Source organism: Oncorhynchus mykiss, chromosome 32 (assembly GCF_013265735.2).
Source record: "Oncorhynchus mykiss isolate Arlee chromosome 32, USDA_OmykA_1.1, whole genome shotgun sequence".
Classification (NCBI taxonomy): Eukaryota; Metazoa; Chordata; class Actinopteri; order Salmoniformes; family Salmonidae; genus Oncorhynchus; species Oncorhynchus mykiss.
In genome coordinates this window covers 16,407,534-16,432,533 of record NC_050572.1, presented here as the reverse complement: position 1 = coordinate 16,432,533, position 25,000 = coordinate 16,407,534, and the positions used below count along the sequence as shown (strand labels likewise).

At 42.7% G+C, this 25,000-nt stretch overlaps 1 protein-coding gene across 10 annotated transcripts in view; it reads left to right on the top strand.

Moving 5' to 3' along the window:
- Positions 1-25,000, top strand: part of LOC110488015 (cytoplasmic dynein 1 intermediate chain 1) — a 111,631-nt gene that overhangs the window by 30,752 nt on the left and 55,879 nt on the right. For all 10 annotated transcript variants that reach the window (XM_036970943.1, XM_036970939.1, XM_036970941.1 and 7 more), the window contains one exon: positions 23,439-23,531. In XM_036970943.1, the coding sequence (XP_036826838.1) occupies positions 23,439-23,531 (93 nt within the window). The remainder of the gene's footprint in view (positions 1-23,438; positions 23,532-25,000) is intronic.

The following is a 25,000-nucleotide window of genomic DNA, read 5'->3' as shown; positions in this document are numbered from 1 at the left end:
TATTTCAAATATAAGTATATTATCATGAGACCAACATTTATTTCGATATGATGACTTAATTATAATTTCCCTTTTAATCAAGATTTTGTTTTCCTCAGTATATGCATTACTTTGTTTTTTCAGTCTTCTTTGCTTACCATCATTATAGGCTCATCATTTTCTCTCTTCTCTAACTATAATCTCACACATTAAGACATGGTAACACACTCAACGTATGGCACAACTCCCGCAACTGACTCATTGGAGATTATACCATCCAATCTACTTTATACCTCAAACAGATAATACCATCCAAGCTACTCTATACCTCAAACAGATAATACCATCCAATCTACTCTATACCTCAAACAGATAATACCATCCAATCTACTTTATACCAAACAGATAATACCATCCAAGCTACTCTATACCTCAAACAGATAATACCATCCAATCTACTCTATACCTCAAACAGATAATACCATCCAATCTACTCTACACCTCAAACAGATAATACCATCCAATCTACTCTACACCTCAAACAGATAATACCATCCAATCTACTCTATACCTCAAACAGATAATACCATCCAAGCTACTTTATACCTCAAACAGATAATACCATCCAATCTACTCTATACCTCACACAGATAATACCATCCAATCTACTCTATACCTCAAACAGATAATACCATCCAATCTACTCTATACCTCAAACAGATAATACCATCCAATCTACTTTATACCTCAAACAGATAATACCATCCAATCTACTCTATACCTCACACAGATAATACCATCCAATCTACTCTATACCTCAAACAGATAATACCATCCAATCTACTCTATACCTCAAACAGATAATACCATCCAATCTACTCTACACCTCAAACAGATAATACCATCCAATCTACTCTATACCTCAAACCTATTATACCATCCAATCTACTCTACACCTCAAACAGATAATACCATCCAATCTACTTTATACCTCAAACAGATAATACCATCCAATCTATTCTATACCTCAAACAGATAATACCATCCAATCTACTCTACACCTCAAACAGATAATACCATCCAATCTACTCTACACCTCAAACAGATAATACCATCCAATCTACTCTATACCTCAAACAGATAATACCATCCAATCTACTCTACACCTCAAACAGATAATACCATCCAATCTACTCTACACCTCAAACAGATAATACCATCCAATCTATTCTATACCTCAAACAGATAATACCATCCAATCTACTCTACACCTCAAACAGATAATACCATCCAATCTACTCTACACCTCAAACAGATAATACCATCCAATCTACTCTACACCTCAAACAGATAATACCATCCAATCTACTCTACACCTCAAACAGATAATACCATCCAATCTATTCTATACCTCAAACAGATAATACCATCCAATCTACTCTACACCTCAAACAGATAATACCATCCAATCTACTTTATACCTCAAACAGATAATACCATCCAAGCTACTCTATACCTCAAACCTATTATACCACCCAAGCTACTCTATACCTCAAACAGATAATACCATCCAATCTACTTTATACCTCAAACAGATAATACCATCCAAGCTACTCTATACCTCAAACCTATTATACCATCCAATCTACTCTATACCTCAAACAGATAATACCATCCAATCTATTCTATACCTCAAACAGATAATACCATCCAAGCTACTCTATACCTCAAACAGATAATACCATCCAACTACTCTAAACCTCAAACCTATTATACCACCCAAGCTACTCTATACCTCAAACCTATTATACCACCCAAGCTACTCTAAACCTCAAACAGATAATACCATCCAATCTACTCTATACCTCAAACAGATAATACCATCCAATCTACTTTATACCTCAAACCTATTATACCACCCAAGCTACTCTAAACCTCAAACCTATTATACCACCCAAGCTACTCTATACCTCAAACCTATTATACCACCCAACTACTCTATACCTCAAACAGATAACACCATCCAATCTACTCTATACCTCAAACAGATAATGCCATCCAATCTACTTTATACCTCAAACAGATAATACCATCCAAGCTACTCTATACCTCAAACCTATTATACCACCCAAGCTACTCTATACCTCAAACAGATAATACCATCCAATCTATTCTATACCTCAAACAGATAATACCATCCAATCTACTCTACACCTCAAACAGATAATACCATCCAATCTACTCTATACCTCAAACAGATAATACCATCCAATCTACTCTAAACCTCAAACCTATTATACCATCCAACTACTCTAAACCTCAAACCTATTATACCATCCAAGCTACTCTATACCTCAAACCTATTATACCACCCAAGCTACTCTATACCTCAAACAGATAATACCATCCAATCTACTTTACACCTCAAACAGATAATACCATCCAATCTATTCTATACCTCAAACAGATAATACCATCCAATCTACTCTATACCTCAAACAGATAATACCATCCAAGCTACTCTATACCTCAAACAGATAATACCATCCAACTACTCTAAACCTCAAACCTATTATACCACCCAAGCTACTCTATACCTCAAACCTATTATACCACCCAAGCTACTCTAAACCTCAAACAGATAATACCATCCAATCTACTCTATACCTCAAACAGATAATACCATCCAATCTACTTTATACCTCAAACCTATTATACCACCCAAGCTACTCTAAACCTCAAACCTATTATACCACCCAAGCTACTCTATACCTCAAACCTATTATACCACCCAACTACTCTATACCTCAAACAGATAATACCATCCAATCTACTCTATACCTCAAACAGATAATACCATCCAATCTACTTTATACCTCAAACAGATAATACCATCCAATCTACTCTATACCTCAAACAGATAATACCATCCAAGCTACTCTATACCTCAAATCTATTATACCACCCAAGCTACTCTATACCTCAAACAGATAATACCATCCAATCTATTCTATACCTCAAACAGATAATACCATCCAATCTACTCTATAACTCAAACAGATAATACCATCCAATCTACTCTAAACCTCAAACCTATTATACCACCCAAGCTACTCTAAACCTCAAACAGATAATACCATCCAATCTACTCTATACCTCAAACAGATAATACCACCCAAGCTACTCTAAACCTCAAACCTATTATACCACCCAAGCTACTCTATACCTCAAACAGATAATACCATCCAATCTACTCTATACCTCAAACCTATTATACCACCGAAGCTACTCTATACCTCAAACCTATTATACCACCCAAGCTACTCTATACCTCAAACCTATTATACCACCCAACTACTCTATACCTCAAACCTATTATACCACCCAACTACTCTATACCTCAAACCTATTATACCACCCAAGCTACTCTATACCTCAAACAGATAATACCACCCAAGCTACTCTATACCTCAAACCTATTATACCACCCAAGCTACTCTAAACCTCAAACCTATTATACCACCCAAGCTACTCTATACCTCAAACCTATTATACCACCCAAGCTACTCTATACCTCAAACCTATTATACCACCCAAGCTACTCTATACCTCAAACCTATTATACCACCCAAGCTACTCTATACCTCAAACCTATTATACCACCCAAGCTACTCTACACCTCAAACCTATTATACCACCCAAGCTACTCTATACCTCAAACCTATTATACCACCCAAGCTACTCTATACCTCAAACCTATTATACCACCCAAGCTACTCTATACCTCAAACCTATTATACCACCCAAGCTACTCTATACCTCAAACCTATTATACCACCCAAGCTACTCTATACCTCAAACCTATTATACCACCCAAGCTACTCTATACCTCAAACCTATTATACCACCCAAGCTACTCTATACCTCAAACCTATTATACCACCCAAGCTACTCTATACCTCAAACCTATTATACCACCCAAGCTACTCTATACCTCAAACCTATTATACCACCCAAGCTACTCTATACCTCAAACCTATTATACCACCCAACTACTCTACACCTCAAACAGATAATACCATCCAATCTACTCTATACCTCAAACAGATAATACCATCCAATCTACTCTATACCTCAAACCTATTATACCATCCAAGCTACTCTATACCTCAAACAGATAATACCATCCAATCTACTCTACACCTCAAACCTATTATACCATCCAATCTACTCTACACCTCAAACAGATAATACCATCCAATCTACTCTATACCTCAAACCTATTATACCACCCAAGCTACTCTATACCTCAAACAGATAATACCATCCAATCTACTCTATACCTCAAACAGATAATACCATCCAATCTACTCTACACCTCAAACAGATAATACCATCCAATCTACTTTATACCTCAAACAGATAATACCATCCAAGCTACTCTATACCTCAAACCTATTATACCACCCAATCTACTCTATACCTCAAACAGATAATACCATCCAAGCTACTCTATACCTCAAACAGATAATACCATCCAATCTACTCTATACCTCAAACAGATAATACCATCCAAGCTACTCTATACCTCAAACCTATTATACCACCCAATCTACTCTATACCTCAAACAGATAATACCATCCAAGCTACTCTATACCTCAAACAGATAATACCATCCAATCTACTCTACACCTCAAACCTATTATACCACCAAACTACTCTATACCTCAAACAGATAATACCATCCAAGCTACTCTATACCTCAAACCTATTATACCACCCAATCTACTTTATACCTCAAACAGATAATACCATCCAAGCTACTCTATACCTCAAACCTATTATACCACCCAAGCTACTCTATACCTCAAACCTATTATACCACCCAATCTACTTTATACCTCAAACAGATAATACCATCCAAGCTACTCTATACCTCAAACCTATTATACCACCCAAGCTACTCTATACCTCAAACAGATAATACCATCCAATCTACTCTATACCTCAAACAGATAATACCATCCAAGCTACTCTATACCTCAAACCTATTATACCATCCAATCTACTCTACACCTCAAACAGATAATACCATCCAATCTACTCTATACCTCAAACAGATAATACCATCCAAGCTACTCTATACCTCAAACCTATTATACCACCCAATCTACTCTATACCTCAAACAGATAATACCATCCAATCTACTCTATACCTCAAACAGATAATACCATCCAATCTACTCTACACCTCAAACAGATAATACCATCCAATCTACTCTATACCTCAAACCTATTATACCACCCAAGCTACTCTATACCTCAAACAGATAATACCATCCAATCTACTCTACACCTCAAACAGATAATACCATCCAATCTACTCTATACCTCAAACAGATAATACCATCCAAGCTACTCTATACCTCAAACCTATTATACCACCCAATCTACTCTATACCTCAAACAGATAATACCATCCAAGCTACTCTATACCTCAAACAGATAATACCATCCAATCTACTCTATACCTCAAACAGATAATACCATCCAAGCTACTCTATACCTCAAACCTATTATACCACCCAATCTACTCTATACCTCAAACAGATAATACCATCCAAGCTACTCTATACCTCAAACAGATAATACCATCCAATCTACTCTACACCTCAAACCTATTATACCACCCAATCTACTCTATACCTCAAACAGATAATACCATCCAATCTACTCTATACCTCAAACAGATAATACCATCCAAGCTACTCTATACCTCAAACAGATAATACCATCCAATCTACTCTACACCTCAAACAGATAATACCATCCAATCTATTCTATACCTCAAACAGATAATACCATCCAATCTACTCTATACCTCAAACAGATAATACCATCCAATCTATTCTATACCTCAAACAGATAATACCATCCAATCTACTCTATACCTCAAACAGATAATACCATCCAATCTACTCTATACCTCAAACAGATAATACCATCCAATCTATTCTATACCTCAAACAGATAATACCATCCAATCTATTCTATACCTCAAACAGATAATACCATCCAATCTACTCTATACCTCAAACAGATAATACCATCCAATCTACTCTACACCTCAAACAGATAATACCATCCAATCTACTCTACACCTCAAACAGATAATACCATCCAAGCTACTCTATACCTCAAACAGATAATACCATCCAATCTACTCTATACCTCAAACAGATAATACCATCCAATCTACTCTATACCTCAAACCTATTATACCACCCAAGCTTCTCTATACCTCAAACAGATAATACCATCCAATCTACTTTATACCTCAAACAGATAATACCATCCAATCTACTCTATACCTCAAACCTATTATACCACCCAAGCTTCTCTATACCTCAAACCTATTATACCACCCAAGCTTCTCTATACCTCAAACAGATAATACCATCCAAGCTACTCTATACCTCAAACAGATAATACCATCCAATCTACTCTATACCTCAAACAGATAATACCATCCAAGCTACTCTATACCTCAAACAGATAATACCACCCAATCTACTCTATACCTCAAACAGATCAGAGGTAGGACCCATATCCCTGAAATGACACATTCTGCATTTAAGCTCCTTCTTCAAACAGAAACGTGTTGAAAAGTGAGTTGGACGACTGGCTGGATGTGACAGGAGCGAGGCTTGGAAAGTTTGATGTCATGAGTTTTAATCATGTGCTGTGGCCGCTCGCCGCCTGCCTGGGAGCATGGCGAGGCGTGGCATGATGGCTCTGTAAAGATGTGGTTCTGGGAAGGTGCCAGGTCCACTGGCACAACAGGGCTAGCTTCAGCCCACAGAAAGAATCCCTGACCCAGGCTAGATCCAGGAGCAGGCTGGGGCCTAGCGTTGCAGAGTGGAGGTTTATTACTGAAACTCTCCCCCTTCACAGTAGCTACTGAGGGGTCAGTGTGTGGAGTAAGAGGGAAGGGAAGGGCTGACAAATGAATGGAAGTCATCCTGGTTATTAGGCTGTGAGTTGTTAGAATGTACGAAGGATAGACTGTTTAGTGAATAAGAGTGTGTTTCTCTGTGTGTTAGTGTTTAAACGATGACCCATATTGTTAGATAGTGTGGATAAATGTTGTTCTTAATTGACTGTGATACAAGTATCGTGGGATAAGCATGATTCATGAACTATATTTAATTATATTTGTCTCCGTTTTTGGTCAAACCATTCCAACAGGTTCTCTCCTAGCGTCTAGCTTAGTGTATAAACTTACAGTAGGATACAGCGTGCAGAATATTTCAGTTGTTTTATCACTTCCATAAAACATTTCCTTTACGAGACAGAGAGGCAGTACAGCTAGGCTAAAGACACTTCACTGTAGACACTGCTGGAGACACTACACTTTTCTGGCTCTTCCTTGAAGACCCCTAATTATGGTATAGTGTCTAGTCTGCCTGTAAGACATAATCATTGTTCATCAGTACATTGAAAAGAGGCAGATCCTCATCACCTTACAGATGATATGGTAGAAAAAAAGACATTTTCAATGCAAGAGGATCATACTTATTACAACATGTTTGAGTTTGACTACTGGAACACATTATTGGCTGTATTGGCTGTGTTATAGAATTTGGATATAAAATGGCCCTACACACCATTATCCAAGTGTTAACATTTGTATGAATTAAAATCAACGTCTGTAATTTGAAATGCTTTATTTATTCACATCACTATTGAAAAAGAATACGATATTGTAAATATATGACGAATAACATTCAAACTGCATGTCTCTTCACTTTGTTTAGAAGCTCTGTCCAATCTGACAACAGCTTCCTGAAACGTTACCAGAAGGGGCCGAGAATGTTATCTGTGGTCAAAGTGGATCTTTTCTATCTTTATCTCCTTCTCACTGAATATTTCCCGGCCCCAGATAGAGAGGTACATCTCACGGGAGAAGGCAGGTTTCCTCAGCACAGCCAGCCACAGACTCACACAGAGCACCGCTCCTTTGCAGATTGGTATAAACGGGACAGACAATCGATCGGTCCATGAGTATGTCCCAAATGGCAGCCTATTCCCGACATAGTCCACTACTTTTGTTGCCCGGCTTCCATGGGTTGCAATAGTGCACTACTTTTGACCACGGACCCAAAGGGCTCGGGTCAAAAGTAGTTGACTATATAGGGAACTGGGTGTCATTTGGGACTGGGACCATTTGTCATAATGATGACAAATGACTGTTTTGCAACCCATGGAGGACAGACAACAAAATCCCTGGGTGTTTTTCCATTACACAGCCAGAGGAATGCTCTTTCACAGAGTTAGATGCCACAGAGCAGTAGAACAGGGATTTTTACCAATTTAACTAAAGCACTGCCTCCCACCCATTGTGTGATAAGGAAGGATTTACAGAAAGAGTAGGTAATGTATAGTTTACTTCACAGCTTGCCTTTTATGTATGATGATGGTGCTCCTTAGAGTGTATACACACACAAACACACACACACACACACAAACACACACACACACACACACACACACAAACACACACACACACACACACAAACACACAAACACACAAACACACACAAATACACAAACACACACACACACACAAACACACACACACACACACAAACACACACACACAAACACACACACACACACACACAAACACACACACACACACACACACAAACACACACACACACACACACAAACACACACACACAAACACACAAACACACACACACAAACCTTATGTTCTTCTATCCCCGTGGGGACCTAAAATGAATTTCAATTAAAAATCCTATTTTCCCTAATCCCTAAAGTTAACCCTGATTCTAACCCCTAAAATTGAAATAGCCTTCACCCCCTCATCTCCTCATGGGGACGTGGGAAATGGGAGACATTTCCTTGTTTTACTATCCTTGTGGGGACTTTAGGGGATAGAAGAACAAGACCACACACACACACACACACACACACACTCAAACACGTTGTGAGCTTCCTGTGTCAAATGTAGGATTACATTGTCGGACTTTGTAGGAGAACAAAACAGAGCAAAAGCAAAAATGTACATTTCAGAATTGACTGGAAATGGTAGGCCTATTGGGTCCACTAACAGGTACAAAAGGTCTTGTTGATAACTGACGCTCCCTATCTCTCTTCAGAGATCGTTTACGCCACCCACGGAGTTCACATTGTCTGTTGTGAAATTGGGTGTTGTAGAATTGAGTGTTGTAGTTCCCCTACTGTAACAGGCCCCAGGTGAGATCATTTGTAATATTTGACAGTTGAATGTGATGTGATGTCTGAGCTGCGTCCCAAATGGCACCCTATTCTCTATATAGTGCTATGGGCTGTGGTCAAAAGTAGAGCAGATAGGGATTAGGGAATAGGGTGCCATTTAATATCAGGCAGTATGAGGACAGTGTGATATCAGGCAGTATGAGGACAGTGTGATATCAGGCAGTATGAGGATAGTGTGATATCAGGCAGTATGGGGACAGTGTGATATCAGGCAGTATGAGGATAGTGTGATATCAGGCAGTATGAGGACAGTGTGATATCAGGCAGTATGAGGACAGTGTGATATCAGGCAGTATGAGGACAGTGTGATATCAGGCAGTATGAGGACAGTGTGATATCAGGCAGTATGAGGACAGTGTGATATCAGGCAGTATGAGGATAGTGTGATATCAGGCAGTATGGGGACAGTGTGATATCAGGCAGTATGAGGATAGTGTGATATCAGGCAGTATGAGGACAGTGTGATATCAGGCAGTATGAGGACAGTGTGATATCAGGCAGTATGAGGACAGTGTGATATCAGGCAGTATGAGGACAGTGTGATATCAGGCAGTATGAGGACAGTGTGATATCAGGCAGTATGAGGACAGTGTGATATCAGGCAGTATGAGGATAGTGTGATATCAGGCAGGCGTTTGTCTCAGTCAGAACAGAGCAAAACAGAGCAGAACAGAACAGAGCAGAACAGGAAAATAACAGAGCAGAACAGAGCAGAACAGAACAGAGCAGAACATGAAAATAACAGAACCGAGCAGAACAGGAAAATGACAGAACAGAGCAGAACAGGAAAATAACAGAACAGAACAGAGCAGAGCAGAACAGGAAAATAACAGAACAGAACAGAGCAGAGCAGAACAGGAAAATAACAGAGCAGAACAGGAAAATAACAGAACAGAGCAGAACAGGAAAATGACAGAACAGAGCAGAACAGGAAAATAACAGAACAGAGCAGAACAGGAAAATAACAGAACAGGAAAATAACAGAGCAGAACAGGAAAATGACAGAACAGAGCAGAACAGGAAAATAACAGAACAGAACAGGACAGGAAAATAACAGAACAGAACAAGAAAATAACAGAACAGAGCAGAACAGGAAAATGACAGAACAGAGCAGAACAGGAAAATAACAGAACAGAACAGAGCAGAGCAGAACAGGAAAATAACAGAACAGAGCAGAACAGGAAAATAACAGAACAGGAAAATAACAGAGCAGAACAGGAAAATTACAGAACAGAGCAGAACAGGAAAACAACAGAACAGAGCAGAACAGGAAAATAACAGAACAGAGTAGAACAGGAAAATAACATAACAGAGCAGAACAGGAAAATAACAGAACAGAGCAAAACAGGAAAATAACAGAACAGAACAGAGAAAAACAGAGCAGATCAGGAAAATAACAGAGCAGAACAGAACAGGAAAATAACAGAACAGGAAAATAACAGAACAGAGCAGAACAGGACAGAACAGGGGGTGTCGTGCCAGGGCCACATTAGAGGAGTCTTTCAAGTTCTCGTCACCTCCTCCTACTCATCAGTGCAGAGTCTGTGTTGTGGTCTACAGGCTGCTCAACACCCAACTTCTGAGGAGAACCCCCCTCTTTACAGTGTGTGTGTGTGTGTGTGTGTGTGTGTGTGTGTTCGCTCTCATTTAAAGGGTTATTCCCAGTGCGTAGGATGCTGCAACTCTTGCCCCTTGAAAGTGCCCCTTACCTCCTCTTCCTCTCCTCCCTTCCTCCTCGTCCTATCTTCCTCTCCTACTCCTCTCTCCACCTCCTCTCCTCCTATCCTACTCTCCTCCTCCACTCCTCCCTTCCTCCCATACTCTCTTATATGTCCTCATTCCCAACGTTTTGCAAAACTCCTCTGTCAGAGATGACGGGAATGTGTGTGTGTGCGTGCGTGTGTGTGTGTGTGTGTGCGCGTGTGCGTGTGTATGTGAGTGTGTGTGTGTGACTCAGCATGATAGTGTAATCATCTCTAGGGCCCCAGCAGCTTGGCCCAATAAACCAGTGGATGAAAGAGTCTGGTGTCATCCTACTGCTGTCTAACGCCTGTCCTGTGTGTGTTACTTTATGTGTGTGTGTGTTACTTTATGTGTGTGTGTTACTTTATGTGTATGTGTGTGGTGTGTGTGTGTTACTTTATGTATATGTGTGTGTGTTACTTTATGTGTGTGTGTGTGTTACTTTATGTGTGTGTGTTACTTTATGTGTGTGTGTTACTTTATGTGTGTGTGTTACTTTATGTGTGTGTGTGTTTATGTGTGTGTGTTACTATGTGTCTGTGTGTTACTTTATGTGTGTGTGTGTGTTACTTTATGTGTGTGTGTGTGTGTTACTTTATATGTGTGTGTGTTACTTTATGTGTGTGTGTTACTTATGTGTGTGTGTTACTTTATGTGTGTGTGTGTGTGTGTTACTTAATGTGTGTGTGTGTTACTTTATGTGTGTGTGTGTGTGTGTGTGTTACTTAATGTGTGTGTGTGTTACTTTATGTGTGTGTGTGTGTTACTTTATGTGTGTGTGTTACTTAATGTGTGTGTGTGTGTTACTTTATGGTTGTGTGTTACTTTATGTGTGTGTGTGTGTGTGCTACTTTATGTGTGTGTGTGTGTTACTTTATGCGTGTGTGTGTGTCTGTTACTTTATGCGCGTGTGTGTGTGTGTGTTACTTTATGTGTGTGTGTGTGTGTGTGTGTTACTTTGTGTTTGTGTCACTTTATGTGTGTGTTACTTTATGTGTGTGTGTGTGTGTGTGTTACTTCATGTGTGTGTGTGTGTGTTACTTTATGTGTGTGTGTGTGTGTGTCACTTTGTGTGTGTGTTATTTTATGCATATGTGTGTGTGTGTGTGTGTGTGTGTGTGTGTGTGTGTTTGTTACTTTATGTATGTGTGTGTGTGTGTGTTAATTTATGTGTGCGTGTGTTACTTTGTGTGTGTGTGTGTGTGTGTTTGTTACTTTATGTGTGTGTGTGTTACCTATGTGTGTTTCTCTGTGTGTGTGTGCGTGTTACCTATGTGTGTTTCTGTGTGTGTGTGTGTGTGTCTTACTTTATATGTGTGTGTTTTACTTTATGTTCGTGTGGGTAGGTGTTACTTTATGTGTGTGTGTGTGTGTTTCTTTATGTGTGTGTGTGTCTGTTACTTTATGTGTGTGTGTGTGTTTGTTACTTTATGTGTGTGTATGTTTGTTACTTTATGTGTGTGTGTGTTACTTTATGTGTGTGTTACTTTATGTGTGTGTGTTACTTTATGTGTGTGTGTGTGTGTGTGTGTTATTTTATGTGTGTGTGTGTGTGTTACTTTATGTGTGTGTGTTACTTTATGTGTGTGTGTGTTACTTTAAGTGTGTGTGTGTTACTTTAAGTGTGTGTGTGTTACTTTATGTGTGTGTGTTTGTTACTTTATGTGTGTGTGTGTTTGTGTTACTTTATGTGTGTGTGTGTGTGTGTGTTACTTTATGTGTGTGTGTGTTACTTTAAGTCTGTGTGTTTGTTACTTTATGTGTGTGTGTGTGTTACTTTATGTGTGTGTGTTTGTTACTTTATGTGTGTGTGTGTTACTTTATGTGTGTGTGTGTGTGTTACTTTATGTGTGTGTGTTACTTTAAGTGTGTGTGTGTGTTACTTTATGTGTGTGTGTGTTTGTGTTACTTTATGTGTGTGTGTGTGTTACTTTATGTGTGTGTGTGTGTGTGTGTTACTTTAAGTCTGTGTGTTTGTTACTTTATGTGTGTGTGTGTGTGTGTGTTACTTTATGTGTGTGTGTGTGTTACTTTATGTGTGTGTGTTTGTTACTTTATGTGTGTGTGTGTTACTTTATGTGTGTGTGTGTGTGTGTGTGTTACTTTATGTGTGTGTGTGTTTGTTACTTTATGTGTGTGTGTGTTACTTTGTGTGTGTGTGTTACTTTATGTGTGTGTGTGTGTGTGTTACTTTATGTGTGTGTGTGCTACTTTATGTGTGTGTTACTTCATGTGTGTGTATGTGTGTGTGTTATTTCATGTGTGTGTGTGTGTATGTTGTTTTATGTGTGTGTTTATGTGTTACGTTATGTGTGTGTGTGTGTGTGTGTGTGTGTGTGTGTGTGTGTGTGTGTGTGTGTGTGTGTGCGTGTGTGTGTGTGTGTGTACGAATCAGACCTGGGTTCAAATACATGTGTGTTTCAGTATCTGGTCTTTCAAATACTTTTTCTATTTATTTGAGTATTTTCAAAACAAGTACTTAATGGTTATTTTGTAAAAAATAAATACTATTTGAGAATTTTTTCAAATACCTGGGTTAAATGCATGGGAGTGTATTTGAGTAATTACACATTCATAAAAATATTAAACTGCTTGTCTTTCCAAATAAAATATATTTGAATAGTTACTTTGAATGTATATCAAAGTAATTGAGATATTTGAAATAGTATTTGAACCCAGGTCTGTTGCTTGTGTGTGCCCTTATGTCTCTGTGTGTCACAGGATGCGCTAGGTGTCAACACTCCTCTGTCAGTGGCAGTACAGGCGCTGGCACGGCCTCTAACAACCTAACCCTCTAACACAGCACTGGACCCTCTCCAAGTCACACAGACAGGCAGGCAGGCCAACCCACCCCAGCCTTCATCTCCCCAGTGATGAGCGTGAGCTTGCACATTTCAGCATCATGCCAACACTTCCTGGGGATTCAGAATAAAAAGGGATCTTTGATCTCTTCTAGTTACTAGTTGGAATATATTCTTAGGCTTGCCAAATGGCACCCTATTCCCTATGTAGTGCACTACTTTTGACCTGAGCCCTATGGGTCCTGATCAAAAGTAGTGCACTTCACAGGGAATAGGGTGCCATTTGGGACAAATACGAAAACATGATGCTGTGAAACCCAGTGGTATGGTTATGCACTGTGGTAGCTGTATCTCTCACTACAGCACAATATGGGTTGTATCTAACTACTGTGGTAGCTGTATCTGACACTACAGCATGACATGGGTCGTATCTAACTACTGTGGTAGCTGTATCTCTCACTACAGCACAACATGGGTCGTTTCTAACTACTGTGGTAGCTGTATCTGACACTACAGCACAACATGGGTCGTATCTAACTACTGTGGTAGCTGTATCTGACACTACAGCACAACATGGGTGGTCTCTAACTACTGTGGTAGCTGTATCTGACACTACAGCACAACATGGGTCGTATCTAACTACTATGGTAGCTGTATCTCTCACTACAGCACAACATGGGTCGTATCTAACTACTGTGGTAGCTGTATCTCTCACTACAGCACAACATGGGTCGTTTCTAACTACTGTGGTAGCTGTATCTCTCACTACAGCACAACATGGGTCATATCGAACTACTGTGGTAGCTGTATCTCTCACTACAGCACAACATGGGTCGTATCTAACTACTGTGGTAGCTGTATCTCTCACTACAGCACAACATGGGTCGTATCGAACTACTGTGGTAGCTGTATCTCTCACTACAGCACAACATGGGTCATTTCTAACTACTGTGGTAGCTGTCTCTGACTTTTCTTAGTATATTTATAGTAATGCTCTCCACATGTGGTGGATATATCTTAACCGTCCAGCCAATCACAGTATAATACACTAAGCTCTCCACAGAGAGTCCCGCTCCTAAGATCCTTATAGTGCCATTGAATTACTGTTTATTTTCTCTGCCTTCATAATGGATTGGCCAATTTCAGTTCATCTGAGATAATTCACTGTAGAGGTATCCACAAAATGACTAACAATGCTTCTGACTGGCTGGCTCAGGCCTTTTCACTCCCCAGCGTACGATTAAGCTGGTAATTAGCCTGTAGCGTGCATGCTAATCTAAATAGTAAATACTCCACAACTGGGGGGGGAGAGAGTGGCGTGTCTATGTCTTAGGACTCGGAAGGACCCCTTCTCTGTCAGAGTTGAGCTGAGTGTTCTAACCGCTTATAGGCATCTATGGAGATGCCTGTTTGTCTATGTGCCGCTGGGCTGGGCTGAATTGACTGGGCCAGCGTGAGGAAGGAAGCTGAGTTTCATCAAGCCAGCCCCCAGGTACCAGTGGCTTGGTGGATCCTGGTTAATGTGTGTTCCCACGGTGAACAGGAAAACATTCCATGACTGGGTTGAGAGAGAGAGCGGGAGAGACAGAGAAAGGGAGAGACAATCTTTGAAGGCTTTGGAGAATCTCCATTGAAATTGAGTTATATTTGGTTGCTTCTTCCTTGACCTTTGACCATGGTATCTCCAGTACCGTGCCTTCATATGGGAAGATGTATTCAGTCGTTAAGTAATCAATCCAAAGCCTCATGTCACATGGCTATGAATCACTGAAGCTTGCTCCAGTCTCTGTGGTCAACTGTTGTCAGTCGGACCGCTCTACGTTATGGTCGCACAGCTCTGCATGGTCCTCCCATGACCACACATTCTGACCACGGTCCTGGTCATCTAAGGTCAGGTTGTGCATGGGTTTAGGTTGGGAGCGACTCCCTTTCCTCTCCTCACAGCAGACCCCAGCGATGTTGGCCACGCAATCTCTGTCTCTCTCTCTCTCTGTCCCTCTCCCTGTTCCTCTCCATTCTCCATCCTAACCCCAAAGGGACAACACCCAGTCCTGTCTCCCACCCTCATTGAGGGTGCTGTGGTGGTGGGACACCAAAGAGAAGCATCCCCCTCTCCACCAAACTCAGGGGTGGAAATGGATGACGGGGAGAGAGAGGAAGAGAGAGAGAGATGAGAGAGAGAGAGAGAGGAGCCGCCTGTGAGTTTGTCGGTTGGTGGCTATCTGTCCTGGCTGTCCTCTGTGACACAGTGGCGGACTGACTCGTTGGCTTGGCTGACTGACTGCTTGGCTGGCTGACTGACTGGTTGGCTTGGCTGACTGACTGATTGCCTGGCTGGCTGACTGTCTAGGCCTGTCTCCCTGGCCTCTCCACTCCGGTCCCTGCTGGTTAGATGCTGTCTGACTCAGAGCAACACTTCCATTCAGCTGGAAACCACGCTGTTGGACCGAACCCAATACATCAGTGGTCCATCCTCATCCTTCATCCTCACACTGAAGTATTTTCTCTTGGGAGACAACCACTGTAGCTGTGTCTCAAATAGCATCCTATTCCCTATATCCTGGTCAGAAGTTGTACACTATAAGGAATAGTGTACCATTTGAGACACTCTGTAGAGAGGATATGGTAACTTCAGGTTAGAGTTGAATGGACATGCTAACTCCAAAGAGTTTATAAGCCATATACTCCTTTGTCTCGAAGATGATGAAGATATTAAAGCTAATAAACTTCTCTTGAATTTTACATTATTCCCCTGGTAATCACATGTATCATATCTAATCTTTGATCTTGGTAATCACGTTTATCATATCTAGTCTTTGGTGTTTGTAATCACGTTTATCATATCTAGTCTTTGGTCTTTGTAATCACATTTATCATATCTAGTCTTTGGTCTTGGTAATCACGTTTATCATATCTAGACTTTGGTGTTTGTAATCACGTTTATCATATCTAGTCTTTGGTCTTGGTAATCACGTTTATCATATCTAGTCCTTGGTCTTGGTAATCACATTTATCATATCTAATCTTTGGTGTTTGCAATCACATTTATCATATATTTATTATATCTAAACAAAACCAGTTGAGAAGGTTCAGAGCAGCTGAAAGGGCATGGTGATAATAGACAGAAGGCCTATATTCTCATATCAACAAGGCTCTTGAGCCAGTAATTTTAGGAGGCTTCAGGGCATATTCAAACTGTGTCATACACACACACAGACACTCACTCACCCCTGAAAACAAACAGCGCTGGTGTTGAGTTGAGAGTGTGAGACGTGACACGTCTGGCGGAATGGACTCACTTCCTCCTGTGAACTGGGCGCCCATTGTCACTGCGACCCCTACCCAGTTAACCTCCGACCCAGGGGTCAACATGACAACTAGCCCACTGAGGATTCGGGTGTGTGTGAGCGTGCAGAGAGTGTGTGTTTGCGCGTTCGCAGCCACAGGTGTCTGGTAGGGTATTCAAGTGGGCTTTTGGGGCCTCATTTTCACCATCTGTTTCCAGGGTGATGGGATGGGGGGAGGGGTTACCAACACATGTCTGGAGGAAAGAGGGAGGGAGGGGACGGGCGGTGGGCAGAGGGGGTGAATGGAGGGACGAAGCAGGCCGCAGGAAGACTGGCAGGTGCTTGTGGATGTTAGCCCCTCTTTTGCCCCCTTCACTGGGGGGGATTCAGGGTAATTGCGGGGTCGAGTTTAGGGTGGGGTTGTTGGATCTCAAGATCAGAGGTTAGGACAGAGCCGAGGGCATGCACGCCACTCAGAGAGGCACCTTCTGAGTGTTAACTTACTTTTTGATGAGGCCTGTGTGCTAACTTCCTCTCTATTGAGGCCTGTGTTGGGGGGAGTGGGCTTGGTCATGTTACTAATAATCATGTTGGGGGAGTGGGCTTGGTCATGTGACTAATAATCATGTTGGGGGGAGTGGGCTTGGTCATGTTACTAATAATCATGTTGGGGGGGGAGTGGGCTTGGTCATGTTACTAATAATTATGTTGGGAGGGGAGTGGGCTTGGTCATGTTACTAATAATCATGTTGGGGGGAGTGGGCTTGGTCATGTTACTAATAATCATGTTGGGAGGGGAGTGGGCTTGGTCATGTTACTAATAATCATGTTGGGGGGGAGTGGGCTTGGTCATGTTACTAATAATCATGTTGGGAGGAGAGTGGGCTTGGTCATGTTACTAATAATCATGTTGGGGGGGGGAGTGGGCTTGGTCATGTTACTAATAGTCATGTTGGGGGGAGTGGGCTTGGTCATGTTACTAATAATCATGTTGAGGGAGTGGGCTTGGTCATGTTACTAATAATCATGTTGGGGGAGTGGGCTTGGTCATGTTACTAATAATCATGTTGGGGGAGTGGGCTTGGTCATGTTACTAATAATCATGTTGGGAGGGGAGTGGGCTTGGTCATGTTACTAATAATCATGTTGGGGGAGTGGGCTTGGTCATGTTACTAATAATCATGTTGGGGGGAGTGGGCTTGGTCATGTTACTAATAATCATGTTGGGGGGAGTGGGCTTGGTCATGTTACTAATAATCATGTTGGGAGGGGAGTGGGCTTGGTCATGTTACTAATAATCATGTTGGGGGAGTGGGCTTGGTCATGTTACTAATAATCATGTTGGGGGAGTGGGCTCGGTCATGTTACTAATAATCATGTTGGGGGGAGTGGGCTTGGTCATGTTACTAATAATCATGTTGGGAGGGGAGTGGACTTGGTCATGTTACTAATAATCATGTTGGGGGGAGTGGGCTTGGTCATGTTACTAATAATCATTTTGGGGGGGGAGTGGGCTTGGTCATGTTACTAATAATCATGTTGGGGGAGTGGGCTTGGTCATGTTACTAATAATCATGTTGGGGGGAGTGGGCTTGGTCATGTTACTAATAATCATGTTGGGGGGAGTGGGCTTGGTCATGTTACTAATAATCATGTTGGGAGGGGAGTGGGCTTGGTCATGTTACTAATAATCATGTTGGGGGAGTGGGCTTGGTCATGTTACTAATAATCATGTTGGGGGAGTGGGCTCGGTCATGTTACTAATAATCATGTTGGGAGGGGAGTGGACTTGGTCATGTTACTAATAATCATGTTGGGGGGGGAGTGGGCTTGGTCATGTTACTAATAATCATGTTGGGGGGGGAGTGGGCTTGGTCATGTTACTAATAATCATGTTGGGAGGAGAGTGGGCTTGGTCATGTTACTAATAATCATGTTGGGGGGGAGTGGGCTTGGTCATGTTACTAATAATCATGTTGGGAGGAGAGTGGGCTTGGTCATGTTACTAATAATCATGTTGGGGGGGGGAGTGGGCTTGGTCATGTTACTAATAGTCATGTTGGGGGGAGTGGGCTTGGTCATGTTACTAATAATCATGTTGGGGGAGTGGGCTTGGTCATGTTACTAATAATCATGTTGGGGGAGTGGGCTTGGTCATGTTACTAATAATCATGTTGGGGGAGTGGGCTTGGTCATGTTACTAATAATCATGTTGGGAGGGGAGTGGGCTTGGTCATGTTACTAATAATCATGTTGGGGGAGTGGGCTTGGTCATGTTACTAATAATCATGTTGGGGGGAGTGGGCTTGGTCATGTTACTAATAATCATGTTGGGGGGAGTGGGCTTGGTCATGTTACTAATAATCATGTTGGGAGGGGAGTGGGCTTGGTCATGTTACTAATAATCATGTTGGGGGAGTGGGCTTGGTCATGTTACTAATAATCATGTTGGGGGAGTGGGCTCGGTCATGTTACTAATAATCATGTTGGGGGGAGTGGGCTTGGTCATGTTACTAATAATCATGTTGGGAGGGGAGTGGACTTGGTCATGTTACTAATAATCATGTTGGGGGGAGTGGGCTTGGTCATGTTACTAATAATCATTTTGGGGGGGGAGTGGGCTTGGTCATGTTACTAATAATCATGTTGGGGGAGTGGGCTTGGTCATGTTACTAATAATCATGTTGGGGGGAGTGGGCTTGGTCATGTTACTAATAATCATGTTGGGGGGAGTGGGCTTGGTCATGTTACTAATAATCATGTTGGGAGGGGAGTGGGCTTGGTCATGTTACTAATAATCATGTTGGGGGAGTGGGCTTGGTCATGTTACTAATAATCATGTTGGGGGAGTGGGCTCGGTCATGTTACTAATAATCATGTTGGGAGGGGAGTGGACTTGGTCATGTTACTAATAATCATGTTGGGGGGGGAGTGGGCTTGGTCATGTTACTAATAATCATGTTGGGGGGGGAGTGGGCTTGGTCATGTTACTAATAATCATGTTGGGGGAGTGGTCTTGGTCATGTTACTAATAATCATGTTGGGGGGGGAGTGGGCTTGGTCATGTTACTAATAATCATGTTGGGAGGAGAGTGGGCTTGGTCATGTTACTAATAATCATGTTGGGGGGGGTGGGCTTGGTCATGTTACTAATAATCATGTTGGGGGGAGTGGGCTTGGTCATGTTACTAATAATCATGTTGGGGGAGTGGGCTTGGTCATGTTACTAATAATCATGTTGGGGGAGTGGGCTTGGTCATGTTACTAATAATCATGTTGGGGGAGTGGGCTTGGTCATGTTGCTAATAATCATGTTGGGAGGGGAGTGGGCTTGGTCATGTTACTAATAATCATGTTGGGGGAGTGGGCTTGGTCATGTTACTAATAATCATGTTGGGGGAGTGGGCTTGGTCATGTTACTAATAATCATGTTGGGGGGAGTGGGCTTGGTCATGTTACTAATAATCATGTTGGGAGGGGAGTGGGCTTGGTCATGTTACTAATAATCATGTTGGGGGAGTGGGCTTGGTCATGTTACTGATAATCATGTTGGGGGAGTGGGCTTGGTCATGTTACTAATAATCATGTTGGGGGGAGTGGGCTTGGTCATGTTACTAATAATCATGTTGGGAGGTGAATGGGCTTGGTCATGTTACTAATAATCATGTTGGGGGGGGGGAATGGGCTTGGTCATGTTACTAATAATCATGTTGGAGGGGAGTGGGCTTGGTCGTGTTACTAATAATCATGTTGGGGGGGAGTGGGCTTGGTCTTGTTAATAATAATCATGTTGAGGGGGGTGGGCTTGGTCATGTTACTAATAATCATGTTGGAGGGGGAATGGGCTTGGTCATGTTACTAATAATCATGTTGGAGGGGAGTGGGCTTGGTCATGTTACTAATAATCATTTTGGGGGGGAGTGGGCTTGGTCTTGTTAATAATAATCATGTTGAGGGGGGTGGGCTTGGTCATGTTACTAATAATCATGTTGGAGGGGAGTGGGCTTGGTCATGTTACTAATAATCTTGTTGGGGGGGAGTGGGCTTGGTCATGTTACTAATAATCTTGTTGGGGGGGAGTGGGCTTGGTCATGTTACTAATAATCTTGTGTAGGGGAGTGGGCTTGGTCATGTTACTAATAATCATGTTGGGGGGAGTGGGCTTGGTCATGTTACTAATAATCATGTTGGGGGGAGTGGGCTTGGTCATGTTACTAATAATCATGTTGGGAGGGGAGTGGGCTTGGTCATGTTACTAATAATCATGTTGGGAGGGGAGTGGGCTTGGTCATGTTACTAATAATCATGTTGGGGGGGGGTGGGCTTGGTCATGTTACTAATAATCATGTTGGGAGGGGAGTGGGCTTGGTCATGTTACTAATAATCATGTTGGGAGGGGAGTGGGCTTGGTCATGTTACTAATAATAATGTTGGGAGGGGAGTGGGCTTGGTCATGTTACTAATAATCATGTTGGGGGGAGTGGGCTTGGTCATGTTACTAATAATCATGTTGGGGGAGTGGACTTGGTCATGTTACTAATAATCATGTTCGGGGGAGTGGGCTTGGTCATGTTACTAATAATCATGTTGGGGGAGTGGGCTTGGTCATGTTACTAATAATCATGTTCGGGGGAGTTGGCTTGGTCATGTTACTAATAATCATGTTGGGGGAGTGGGCTTGGTCATGTTACTAATAATCATGTTGGGGGAGTGGGCTTGGTCATGTTACTAATAATCATGTTGGGGGGAGTGGACTTGGTCATGTTACTAATAATCATGTTGGGGGAGTGGGCTTGGTCATGTTACTAATAATCATGTTGGGAGGAGTGGACTTGGTCATGTTACTAATAATCATGTTGGGGGGAGTGGGCTTGGTCATGTTACTAATAATCATGTTGGGAGGGGAGTGGGCTTGGTCATGTTACTAATAATCATGTTGGGGGGGGAGTGGGCTTGGTCATGTTACTAATAATCATGTTGGGGGGGGAATGGGCTTGGTCATGTTACTAATAATCATGTTGGGAGGAGTGGACTTGGTCATGTTACTAATAATCATGTTGGGGGGAGTGGGCTTGGTCATGTTACTAATAATCATGTTGGGAGGGGAGTGGGCTTGGTCATGTTACTAATAATCATGTTGGGAGGGGAGTGGGCTTGGTCATGTTACTAATAATCATGTTGGGGGGAGTGGGCTTGGTCATGTTACTAATAATAATGTTGGGAGGGGAGTGGGCTTGGTCATGTTACTAATAATCATGTTGGGGGGAGTGGGCTTGGTCATGTTACTAATAATCATGTTGGGGGGAGTGGACTTGGTCATGTTACTAATAATCATGTTGGGGGAGTGGGCTTGGTCATGTTACTAATAATCATGTTGGGAGGAGTGGACTTGGTCATGTTACTAATAATCATGTTGGGGGGAGTGGGCTTGGTCATATTACTAATAATCATGTTGGGAGGGGAGTGGGCTTGGTCATGTTACTAATAATCATGTTGGGGGGGGGAGTGGGCTTGGTCATGTTACTAATAATCATGTTGGGGGGGAATGGGCTTGGTCATGTTACTAATAATCATGTTGGGAGGAGTGGGCTTGGTAATGTTACTAATAATCATTTTTCTGCAGGTGTTTTTCCAATGTTCCGATAATACAACTGATGGAATTGACAGTAGTAAAATCTAGTAAAATACTCCAACCTCCAATTGACCTGTACTGTTGTAGTATCATTTGCTTTGCAGGCTGTCCTGCCAAGCCGAATATACTTAATTGTGTGTGTGTGTGTTTGGGTGTGTGTGTGTGTGTGTGTGGGGGGGAGGCCCATCCAGCCCTGAATGTCAGTTAGTCAGGTGGGCCAGGCCTGCGAATGATTAGGTGGGATGGAGTGGATTAAGTATAGAGGGGGGGTTGTAGTACTTGGAACAGCTGCTGATTAAAATGACTGCTTGCTCTTTCTTTCTCTCTCTTTCTCCCTCTCCCTCTCTCTCCCCCTTCCGCCCTCTATACCCCTCTCTCTCTCTTTCTCCCTCTCCCTCGCTCTCCCCCTTCCGCCCTCTATACCCCTCTCTCTCTCTCTCTCTTTCTCCCTCTCCCTCTCTCTCCCCCTTCCGCCCTCTATACCCCTCTCTCTCTCTCTCTTTCTCCCTCTCCCTCTCTCTCCCCCTTCCGCCCTCTATACCCCTCTCTCTCTCTTTCTCCCTCTCCCTCTCTCTCCCCCTTCCGCCCTCTATACCCCTCTCTCTCTCTTTCTCCCTCTCCCTCTCTCTCCCCCTTCCGCCCTCTATACCCCTCTCTCTCTCTTTCTTCAGAGGAGGAAGAAGAGGATGAAGAAATCACAGAGCTGAAGCCTGATCCTGAATCTGACCAGCAGGAGGAGGAGGACACCAAGGAGATGAAAGAGGGTAAGAAGAGGGGGGGGAGAAGAATGGGCATGGGTAGAGGGGGATGAGAAGACGAGGCATGGGTAGAGGGGATGAGAAGAGGGGGAAGAGATGAGGGGGAGGAGAAGAAGGGGCATTTTGTAGAGGGGGAGGAGGAGAAGGGGCATGAGTAGATGGGCAGGAGAAGAAGGGACATGAGTAGAGGGGGAAGAAAAGAAGGGACATGAGTAGAGGAGGAGGAGAAGAAGGGACATGAGTAGAGGGGGAGGAGAAGGGGGGCATGAGTAGAGGGGCAGGAGAAGAAGGGACATGAGTAGAGGAGGAGGAGAAGAAGGGACATGAGTAGAGGAGGAGGAGAAGAGGGGGCATGAGTAGAGGGGGAGGAGAAGAAGGGGCATGAGTAGAGGGTGAGTAGAAGAAGGGGCATGAGTAGAGGGGGAGGAGAAGAAGGGGCATGAGTAGAGGGGTATGCTGTAGAATGAAATTGTTTACAGTAAAGAAGGGGAAAGATGAAAGGTGAATTAATGGTAAGAAATACAATAGCTTTTGCTGAAGGGAGTGTTTGCATCCCAAATGTCACCCTATTCCCTAATGGGCCCTGGTCATAAGTAGTGCACTATATAGGCCATTTGAGTTCAGGTGAGTTGAAGCATATATGTCCGATAATCATTTCTGAGACTGAACTCTCCACCACCTTGGTTTGGGAAACAGTATACAGAAACATAACATATTTCAATTCAAAACAAGTCAAAGCCATGAATCAATTCATCAAATGTATTTATAAAGTCCTTTTTTCATCAGCAGATGTCACAAAGTGCTTATACAGAAACCCAGTCTAAAACCCCAAACAGCAAGCAATGCAGATGTAGAAGCACGGTGGCTAGGAAAAACTCCCTAGAAAGGCAGGAACCACCCCTCAGAGGAACCAGGCTCTGTGGGGTGGCCAGTCCTCTTCTGGCTGTGCCGGGTGGAGATTATTGAAGACGTTCAAACTTTCATAGATGACCAGCAGGGTCAAAGAGAGAGAGAGCGAGAGATGGGAGAATTAGAGGGAGCATACTGTAGATCACACAGGACACCAGGTAAGACAGGAGAAATACTCCAGATAGGACAGACGGACCCTAGCCCCCTGACACTGGAGTCTGAGACAGTGGGAGTCGGGGGACACTGGCCCTGTCCAAAGTTACCCCCGGAGAGGGCCATCCAGGCAGGATATAACCCCACCCACTTTGCCAAAGCACAGCCCCACACCACCAAAGGATATCAAAGACCACTAATGTACTACCCTGAGACAAGGCTGAGTGTAGCCCACCAAGATCTCCCCCACACACACAGGAAGGACAGGAGAGCGCGAGGACAGGAAGGATGGGAGAGCCCGAGGACAGGAAGGATGGGAGAGCCCGAGGACAGGAAGGATGGGAGAGCGCGAGGACAGGAAGAATGGGAGAACTCGAGGACAGGAAGGATGGGAGAGCCCGAGGACAAGAAGG